Source organism: Falco rusticolus, chromosome 12 (assembly GCF_015220075.1).
Source record: "Falco rusticolus isolate bFalRus1 chromosome 12, bFalRus1.pri, whole genome shotgun sequence".
Lineage (NCBI taxonomy): Eukaryota > Metazoa > Chordata > Aves > Falconiformes > Falconidae > Falco > Falco rusticolus.
In genome coordinates, this window is record NC_051198.1 from 12,386,079 (window position 1) to 12,396,181 (window position 10,103).

Here is a 10,103-nt window from a genome sequence, read left to right on the forward strand (position 1 = left end):
CTTTAACACTCTTTGGGGCTTTTAGCATGCGCTGCCGCGGAGGAACCTCGCCCACCCTCCTCGCCGGGGAGCGGCTCCTCCCGCCCCCCGCCGGCAGCGACCGCCCTCGCCGCGCCGTGTCCTGGCGGCAGCACCCAATGGGGCTGCGGCCACGTTGTTTCCAAACACGGCGACTCCCACTCGCGGCACGCTCCCAGCCTCCCGGCCGCGGGAGGAGAGCCCGCCGCAGGCCAAAGGGAGTGCTGCCAGGGCCCGGAGCCAGCAAGGCTGCCAGGCCCCAGGGCGGCCAGCCTGGCTGGGCTCCAGCGCAGGGCGGGGGCCAAACCAGTCAGCCTGTTTCCCGGAGCCCCCCGGGCAGCCCTGCAAGGACGCAGCCGCACCTCACGGCGCCCGCGCCCGGGCACCCGGGCCTGCCGCAGCCGCCGCGGTGCCCCCTCAGCGCGGCGGCCGTTAGCCCCACCGAGCAGTTCAGCAACGGCCCCTGGACCTGCTCCCCGCACAGCTACCAAGGCAGGAGAAGCGAGCCGGCCGGGTCAGCCCGCTCCGCTCCGCTGCCCGGGGCCGGGCTGGCCGCGGGCCCCCCTCCCGCCGGGCCGCGGCGAGCTGCGGGGCTGAAGGCGCGCCCGGCCCTGGCCGACATAACGCCAGAGCCGCCGCGGGCCGAGAGGGGCGAGTGCGCCGCCGCTCCCATGATGCCGTGCGGCGCACGCGGCCGTTCAAATCCCAGCTGGCCGTTCTCCGTTGGCCGGGAAATGGCGGCTCCTGGCGTTGCGGTGGCGCCTGTTCTCGCCCGAGCGGCCTCTTCGGCGTCCCCGCTTCTCATAGCTGAGGCGTTACCGGCCCTAGATCGTGGTGACGAGATGAGGACCCGGCAGAGCAGCCCTCCGGTCTCCTACCCCTCGGTATCCGTGGTGTTCCCGGGCGCTGTGAGCCGGGAGAGCTGCTGCCGCTTCGCCTGCGAACTGCTCAAGCACGTCCTGTACCAGCGGCACCAGCTCCCGCTGCCCTACGAGCAGCTCGCCCACTTCTGCTGGCGGGCGGCGCAGGTAAGGGACCCCCGGGCGGGACCCCTGGGTCTGGGGGCAGCCGTGCCACAGGGGCTGCGGCTTTTGGGGTTTTTCATGTCCGGTAACTGTTCTAGCTCAGGAAACTGTATTTTAATGTGCCAAGCGCTTCTAAAATGAAGTGCGGTTGTACCTGTATCCTTAAGTGTTACCACAACTTCATTTAAAAAAAAAACAACCACCCACAAACAACGAAAAAACCCTTTAGGTTAGGTGGCTAAAGGTCTCAAAAAGTTGCTATTTGTCTCTTGTTGTTCCACTTTGTGCTCAAAGCATGCCACTGCTTTGTTTGTTACTCAAGCAACTTTAAGAAAAAAGCCTGGTAAGTGTTTTTGGAGTGATAGCTGATCTTTAAAAGATGGAGTTTGTAATTCTTGTGGGCGTTCCTCAGCAGCATGATTCAGATTTAAACTGAGTAGCTATAGGGCAGCCATTTGTGTTCATCTTGGATCTCCTGATTCTGTATGTGGGTATCTGTATCTCTTAAAAGGCACATAAACCCTTGAACCTTCCTTAACTTTCAGGGATGGGATGGGCCATGCTTTCTGAACCATGTGTTGGTACTAATGTTCCTAATAATGAAATGGGTTGATCTTTCTTCGCTTTGTTTTCCAGGGTGGAGAAGTGATGAAGAAGCCACCCTCCATGGACCTGGCAAGCAAGAAGTGCCAGCAGGTGCTGGTAGAACTGGAGGAAATGTTCCAGCACTTGGAAATAATGTTTAGTTTGACAGTGGTTCCTCGGGTTCTTATTCTGCTTGGAGGCAATGTCATGAGCCCCAAGGAGCTCTATGAGCTCAACTTTGAGGGTATCTGTGAGGGCAGCGCTGAGGAGAGCCTCAAAACTGGATCCTGTGTTCGCAAGCTCTTTCACTCACTCTTTGTTGCAGATGTCTTCAGTGAGCTGAAGGCTCTCCCTGTCATGGGCACTGTTGTTATGCTCCAGGGACACCGTGATTGTGGTGTTGATTGGTTCCGGCCCAAGCTCAACTATAAAGTGCCAACCCGAGGGAGGAAACTAACTGTTAACCTGTCCTGTGATGGAGACGTCAACGTAAATGCCTCAGCTCCTCAGCATGTGACTTCTGCTTGGGAGGACTATGTCTGGTTTCAAGCACCAGTGGCGCTGAAAGGCTTTCATGAATGACCTACACTCTGTAGAACTTTAATGGAATATTGAATAAAATTTGGTGTTGCTTTAAGTGATAACTTTATCAAATATAACCGTGTATTCTTGTCTGTCTGGATCCTTTTTTCAGGGCATCTACTAACTTCCTGTAGTTTAACTATGTCCCATCTGTTTTCATCTCCTGAATTGTTGAAAGCAAATACCCTTTAAGGCACAGCTGCACAAAGATACAGTGATTCTTTGGGGACCTGAGTTATGGTACAGGAGACTAACTGGTGTGTTGGGAGTAAAACTTTCCTGCTGTGTACCTGCTGAACTGGCAAATACTGGATAAACCTTTTCCCTCCTGAGTTTTAATGTGGCTGTTACTAAATTAGCTGATTGCTTGGGACTCTAGGTAATGTACATGACTATTAATACACTTGGCCTTTACTATAAAGGCTATAGCCATTCTTACCTGTAAAAGGAGACCTTTGTAGTCTGATCAGGCTTGAGTGAGTACTCAAGTGTTTGCCTATCTATTTGATAAAATTAGACTTCTCCGTAACTCAATTTCAGTTACTTAATAATCCGAAGAGAGGGACTTCTGAGTAATTGGGAGGTCTTGTACTGGTGACAAAAAGAGGTTGATTGGTCCTGTGGAAGTGGGGAAGCAAGTCTTCCTATTTTTTACTAACCTTTAGTCCAACAGCCTTGACAATCAGATATACAGTTAAAACTAAAAGCAAGCAGTTTCTGCTCTAACCCTCTTCAGAGGAAGTTAGGACTCCTGTTCCAACATGCTAGCTTGTTCTCGCTTAAGACAACAATAAAAGTTAGTTTCTTGCTTGCTTTTACTTCTAAGTCTTAGAGTCTTAGACTCTTAAACGTTTATGAAATGTGAAGAGGTGGTGAGGCGAGTGTGATCAAGTTCAGCACTATCTTTACTTGTCAAATTCCTGTTCAAAGTCATAATGTGTTACTTGGGAGCAGAACTTGAGCCCTTTCTTCTGGCCTGGTGTCTAGTGCAGAATGGGAGAAGGAGGGAGGGTGAGCAACACTTAAGAGCTTTGAACAGTGTGTCAAAACTAGGTGTCTGCTGGACTTAACCTTCAGTCAGCTACTCAAGTATCTGTAATGTAATGAGCTAAATGGCTCTATCCCATTTGAAGAGAAACTCGAGCCTACTGGTAGCAAGGTTGCTTGCAGGTTCTTGCTAGCAAAAATTGCAGGATGGTGTGATAATAATTTGAAATGAGAGTAAAGGTTGAAGTAACCTGCTACGCTTGGTGCATATTTTAACTTTACCATTTGGAATGGAATGATAAAGAACTAAGAGGAAATTAAGTTGATATTTTTGAGCTTGGAGCACGCTAGGAATGCTGTCTTTGCCTTATTATCCATTAAACATCTGTTTACATAGCGTGGTAATTGCTAAAGCTACCTATAGGGGAAAAACTGTTAGAATGAAGAAAGCTGCCTTATGTGCAGCTGCCCACTTGAATATGTAATTCCTGGTCTCTTGAATGAAATATAACTTGAATGTAGGACTGTTTGTGCTCAGGAGATCAAACCCCTTTACACTTCCACCAAAGCTGCTTGTAATGCATATTTAAGATGCTAGCACTCAAGTGTTTAAAGAAGTTTTTAAATAGAAGCCTTAGTTCTAAGGATCAAGGGGTTGGTTTCTTTCTACTTTCTTCCCCAGATGAGTGCAATGTTATTGCATTAAACTGTTTATATATTCTGTTATACTTGAACTATGAGTGCAGCAATGATATGGTGCCGGGAGTGAAAGAAGACTAGATGCTTATTTTTTGTTTTTTTCTTTTATTCTTTAGAAAAGCTTTAGAGCTTCATTAACAATTTTAGTACTGTAATGATTATCAAAATAAAGTGTTGTCTTCTCTATGTGACAACATTGGATTTATTTAATCCCTCAAAGTAAAGGTTCTGCTGGTGGCAGAACAACTTGCTTCTGTTCTATATATGTATATAAAGTGCATGTTCACAGCTGTTCCACCTTTCTGACAAAGTGCATGATGTCTTGTGCCAGAAGCTTTGGTTCCTCAAAGGCAGCAAAATGCCCTCCACGTGGCATGTAAGAGTAAGTGATGATGTTCTTGAAGACCTCCTTTGCCCAGACCCGTGGTGTATGTACTAGCTCCTGAGGAAAAGCTGCAATCCCTGTGGGAACATACACTGCAAACCTAGAAGACATTAATTAAGTGCATTTTTGAAAAAAAGTCCTGGGGAAATTGTATAAAAACCTCCTGACTAGTAATTGCCACAGTCAGCTGGCAGAGTTTCACCACAGCAACACATTTTGTGGTTTGTACTCTGCTGAAAAGCTTCGCTTGTATTTGGATCTCCTTGAGTATGAGAATATGATACCCAAAAATGTGAAGTAGAGCCAACTTCGCACACAGTTCAATCTTGAAATGTTTCATATTTTTAAACTTACCTTTTTTTATAGTTTTGCAATAAATGGCAAGACTCATCACCTCTTTGTGAAAGTCAGAAATGAGCATGCTCAAGTTTACTTTAGAATTTATAGTACCAGTGTAACAAATGGGTTGAGGAAAGTACAAAGAAAAAGACTCTTCTATTTGTTTGTATGACCAATCACATGGAATTCTGTTCTGCAGCATTTTCTGGTCAGCCTCTCTTATAGTCATCTTAAAGTCAGTGGCTGTTAGAAGGTGCTTTGTTTGTTAGAAGGTACTGCTCTCCAAATTGCTTCCCCAAGTCTGTGCTTAACACTTGTAGTCGTTAGTTTTATCCACCACTAAGCCATATCCTTCCTAATTCAGTTTAAACTTCTCTCTTTGAAATGCTCCTGATTTTCTGTTTTGTTTTAACTGAACTGAGCCACAGATCACAGTTGTTTGATGAATAAGACCTGTATTTTGAACACAAGACTGAATATACTTTGATAAGTCTGCTGCATTGTCTTGGCTACAAGCTACTTTGTGTGAATTACAGATTCAAAAGAAAAATGACTCAACTATTTTTATCAAAAGAAAATAAGAACTTGGATTGTTTTTTTTAACAAGTTAAGTTTGCTGTTGTAAGTGATCTAAATGTTTATACAGGCAAATGTGGTTCAATCTCATTTGCAAATCTTTCTTACGCCTACCACTTCATTACCTGGCATCGCCTGTTAGACCAGGGTCCTTGGAGATGTTCTCCTTGTAGAATCGCATTGAGGACACAATGGAGGATGTCACCCAATAAATCATCACATTGGTCAAAAGCTCATCAAGAGTGTATTTGCTATTGATAGAAAAAGATGAAGACATTTCATTGGAAGCTGTTTCTCAATACGCTGTATTGGGCTCATGCCCTGAAGAACAGTTGTTCTTGTTCTCCACTTGTTTGCAAGCAGCAAATTAATTGGCACCCATGTGCCCAGAGCAAAACTGCCTGGTGCTGAAGCAGTAGCGTGCAGGCAGTCTGCTGTAAGTTTACACTAATGTGTCATCTTTCATGCTCAAAATTCAGCTTTGGCCAGTCTTTTACCTATCTCCTCATTAGTTACCATTGCTCATTTTTTTAATGAGTCCTCTCATGGAAGAGCACCTGTTTTCTTACCTTTCCAAGCCTCCATCATCTTTATGCAGAAATGATTTATCTGTCCAGGTAGAGAATTTTTCCAAAATATATGCAGCAAGCCCCACAGGGGAGTCATTCAGTCCACAACCTAATTCGGGAGAACAAGAGAACCATTGCAGTTGCCTGGCATTGCAAATACTTCAGTGGGAGTTAAACTGGACTTGCATCAGTTCTTCAGAGTTTTCTATGAGAATTCAGTAAAGAGTGCATTTTACTAGCCCTGGTAGTACTTTATTCTTGAAAAGTTCACCCCAATGGAATTTTGGCTATAACTGACAGCACTATAAAGTTGAGTAATTCCTATACAAAAGAAACCAGGAGTTAAGAAAATCCTCTGGGCTTCTTGGTAATGTGTGGCAGAAAGAGCAAATTCAGATGTAAAGGGATTACACTCTGAAAAGAAATTTCAGATAAACTGTTTGGGAGCACTGTCCTGCTTAGGATGGCTAACTGGGACCTGGAGTGCTGTTCACTTTCTATCTAATTTAAACAGTGGAGTGTTGTGTATCTGCTATCTGTTCCTGCCTTTGGGGAATGCTAACAAACATTATAAACACAGCATATTATATCTGTGGTTTAACCTGTAAAACGGGTAGGGATTACTTCAGCAGTGGTAGAGCTTGCCTTGGGAAAATTCTTGTACCACACTCTAGGCTGTAGTTTTACAGTATCCTTAGAATTGCCTACTCTCAAGTGTATTTTAGCGTGACTTTAGCACTGAATGACTTCGTAGAAGATGATGCACAATGTGATTTCAATTTAATAGTGGACATAGTTAATGCAAAGTAAGTTTGTGCAAGTTTCCCTGCGCTGTCAGGCCTAAAGTGATTTGCTACAAATCAAAGTCATGTAAATGCTTTGACCAGCAAAGGTAGGGCAGGCTAAAATGTGCCAGCTAGCATATGACCTGTCTGGAGGTGAGCATTTTCTGAGCTGAAAGCTGTCTCTGAATCACTGTATTCAACTTTCATGGATTGGATGCTCAGAAATACCAGTCTTGTTTGCAGCTTACTAATGATTCAACCTGTACACATCTTAGGTACCACAGCGTCTGGTGAGTGAAAATACTGTAGCTTTGCTTTAAACCTGCCTAATGAGAACTAAACTGATAATATAGATATTTTTTGAGACTAAGCAGGAAATATGTGGTTTTTCCCGCCTATTTATTTTCTACCTTTCACAATTTTAGTGTGCTACAAAATCCCTGCTCTTCTTTTTTTTCCAGGTTAAAGAGTCCTAGACTATGTACAGTGCTTGTATGGAAGTTGCTTGGTCACTTTAGGGTTCTTTTTCTCCCCTTCATGTATTCTTTTGATTATAAAATATATTAATGAAACAGGGGTGGAAGAGATTCTAAATATCATGGATTTAGTGTTTTATCTTACTCTCTTTTTGCTTTCTTTAAGAGTTTGTAAGATTCTCTTAAACTCTGAGCTGGCTGATGTTTCAAAGCACTGTCCTTGACTCTTGGATTCTCTTGCATAGCAGCAACCAAACTAGACCCCATTGGGATTTTCTTCCTCTGCTTAAATTGCTTTGGACTTTGTTGACATCAGTTTTTATCGGTCAGTTTAATCAACCAGTCACTTAACTGCAGAGAGTTACAAAAACATTTATCTTTAGATTAAACCAAACCCTGGATAGGTGTCAGATTTTCACTTAACCATTAACTTTTATCTGTAGAGAAACTAGGATCATACTGAAAGGTACAGGTGCCAGCACAGATTTTTGTGATACTCTCTCTCCCCTGGAACTTGCTTACTTATTTATATTCATGAATTCTCATGTTAACTGGTTATTAATCTATGAACTTAATCCTTTTCTTAATTCAGTTTAATGTCTTTAAGAACACTGGGGGAAGGAACCTCAACAAAACTTTTTTTTGAAATTAAATATGTTCCATTACTAGATCCACAGCTTCTTGATTCTGCCAGAGCTCTGATATTTGAAGCATGATTTCCCTGTGATATTATCACCTGTAAATCAATTCTCCTTTTAAAAACATTTCTGCTAGTTTTCTGATCAGACACTAGACATACTGGCCTTTGTTTTTCTGGGGGCTGTCTTCACTGTTTGGCTTTTGAAAAGAAAACCCAAAAAACCCCAACCTGGTATCTGGTTTGTCTCCTTTTATTTCTCTGATATTGCAATCAGTTCAAGCAACAGACTAGGCATTAGCTGACGTTTCACTTTGAGTTTCCTCTTTTCCAGTTAAATGCCAGGACGGGGTGCTATTCATTCTATGGTCTCCATACCTGATGCCAGTCTGAGACAGCTCTGCTGTCTTTCCTGATGAGGGTTTATTTCAATAAAGGCATACCCCATAATCTTTGATAATATTATAAAAATAAATCATTTAACTTTTCTGAGATGGCCATACCTTTCTTCAGACTCCTTATCTACTGGCCCCACTACATCATGCTTCTGGCTTCAGGTATTATGGCTGTGTCTACCTTTCTGCAAGTTTCACATTGCACTTGCTTATGGTATTTTTCTTGTTTTCACCCACATTTATTTCTAGAAGCTTCAATTTCAGGGTCCTGTGCTTTACTTTAAGGGGCTTTTTGCAAAAGGGTTCTTTGCCATAGAGAAGTGGTATGCCATTTAAAAGACCTTGAAAAGTGATATTTGTAGTCTCCATCTTTTTTTAAGCGGTTCCTTTTCACTTCCTTTTACACAGCTCTTGTCCCCATGTCTTGCATTCAGTCACCAGAATTCATTGCTTCTCAAACATGGTTGGCTTTTGTTCAACTATGTTTTTATACGCCTTAAGCAGTCAGTATACAAAGTTCATAGTGATATAGAGAAGGTTCATTACCTGCAGTGTCTGGTTTGGTGGCTTGGATGTGTAAGTATCCAGACTCTCGCAATAGTTCATGTATATTCTTCTGGATGAAAGGGTACATACGTCGAACATCTTCCCTAGTAAAGCCTACGAGCCATGGTATATAAGCCCCAAGCATCACAGAAATCATCCTTCTCAAACCTTGTCTGCCAGCGAAGATAAGATTCAGATGAAGCCCTTTCACAGATCTGAAATCAAGTTAATTAATAGAAGGTTAAATCAAGCAATTTTCTGTTTCCAAATTTTCTAGAAAATAAGTCTGACGGGAGCTGTAATAGAAGCATTTCACTGAGCCAAATACATAAGATCTTCACATTTATCGTGATTTCAAAAAAAATTTAGGCGAGTTAAAAATGGTACAGCTGGTGCCATCTCCTTCCAGGAAAGTCCTATGCTTCATGGTACTGCTCAGTTGCTGAAAGGCTGAGCTCCTTCCTTTTCTCCCTGCCAATTTTAAATTTATCTCCTTCCTGATTTAGGATGATGATCCTTGAGGTCTCAAATCAAAATGCAGCAGAGCTTACTTCCACGCCTAGTGAAAGAGAAGCCAAACAGCACTCCATTTTTCTCTGTACAACTCTTCCCTAGATAAGGGAGGCCAACAGCATCCTGGCTTGTGTCAGAAATTGTGTGGCCAGCAGGACAAGGGCAGTGATGCTGTACCCAGCACTGGTGTGGCTGCACCTCGAATACTGTGTTCAGTTTTGGGCCTCTCACTACAAGAAAGATGTGTCCAAAGAAGAGCAACGGAGCTGGTGAAGGGTCTAGAGAACAAGTCCTGTGAGAAGCAGCTGAGGCAACTGGGCTTGTTTAGTCTGGAGGAAAGGGGGCTTGGGGGAGACCTTCTTGCTCTCTACAACTGCGTGAAAGGAGGTTGTAACAAGGTGGGTGTCGGTCACTTTTTCCCAGGTAACAAGTGATAGGATGAGAGGAAATGGCCTCAAGTTGTGCCAGGGGAGGTTTAGATGGGATATTAGGAAAAATTTCTTCACTAAAAGGGTTGTCAAGCATTGGAACAGGCTGCCCAGGGAAGTGGTTGAGGTATTTAAAAGATGTGTAGATGTGGCACTTAGGGACCTGGTTTAGCGGTGGACTTGGCAGTGTTAGGTTTATGGTTGGACTCAATGATCTTAAAGGTCTTTTCCAACCTAAATGCTTCTATGATTCTATGAAATTTAGAAAGCGTGAGAATGCAAATACCAGTATCAATGCAAAGCACATGAATATAACTGAATGCACAGGGGTGGGGATACCCCTGGAGAAAACAAAGCAGAAGGCGATGAGAGGCAGGGCAAACAGAAGGCAGGACCCGGACCATGGAGCAAGAAGGTAGGGTAAGAACTGGAGAAACCTTCTCTGCACTGATTCCCTTTGCTACTCACTGTGGCAGCATCTGGGCCATGTTTGTGGTAATACGAGATCCCCAGTCTCCTCCCTGTAGGTAGTATTCTTTGAAGCCCAATCTATTCATA

At 43.8% G+C, this 10,103-nt stretch overlaps 2 protein-coding genes across 2 annotated transcripts; one reads left to right on the forward strand and one right to left on the reverse strand.

Moving 5' to 3' along the window:
- Position 1: 1 nt before the first annotated feature.
- On the forward strand, positions 2–2,302 carry LOC119155961 (MAD2L1 binding protein). The gene is made up of 2 exons (XM_037405117.1): positions 2–1,046; positions 1,680–2,302. Exons 1-2 carry the CDS (start codon positions 27–29, stop codon positions 2,208–2,210), a joined length of 1,551 nt encoding a protein of 516 aa, XP_037261014.1. The 5' UTR covers positions 2–26; the 3' UTR covers positions 2,211–2,302.
- Positions 2,303–3,992: 1,690 nt separating this feature from the next.
- LOC119155962 (epoxide hydrolase 1-like) lies at positions 3,993–10,102 on the reverse strand. The gene is made up of 5 exons (XM_037405119.1): positions 10,014–10,102; positions 8,605–8,819; positions 5,766–5,874; positions 5,322–5,447; positions 3,993–4,381 (listed from the first exon to the last, which is right to left on the reverse strand). Exons 1-5 carry the CDS (start codon positions 10,100–10,102, stop codon positions 4,180–4,182), a joined length of 741 nt encoding a protein of 246 aa, XP_037261016.1. The 3' UTR covers positions 3,993–4,179.
- Position 10,103: the final 1 nt, after the last annotated feature.

Excerpts from the sequence above, each read along its gene's own strand:
- LOC119155961 (XM_037405117.1), top strand. The coding sequence starts at position 27 with ATGCGCTGCCGCGGAGGAACCTCGCCCACCCTCCTCGCCGGGGAGCGG. Across the intron at positions 1,047-1,679 it reads TCTGCTGGCGGGCGGCGCAG|GGTGGAGAAGTGATGAAGAA; the intron begins GTAAGGGACCCC and ends TTTGTTTTCCAG.
- LOC119155962 (XM_037405119.1), bottom strand. The coding sequence starts at position 10,102 with ATGAATAGATTGGGCTTCAAAGAATACTACCTACAGGGAGGAGACTGG. Across the intron at positions 5,875-8,604 it reads CACCAAACCAGACACTGCAG|GTTGTGGACTGAATGACTCC; the intron begins GTAATGAACCTT and ends CTCCCGAATTAG. Across the intron at positions 4,382-5,321 it reads GGTCTAACAGGCGATGCCAG|GTTTGCAGTGTATGTTCCCA; the intron begins GTAATGAAGTGG and ends AATGTCTTCTAG.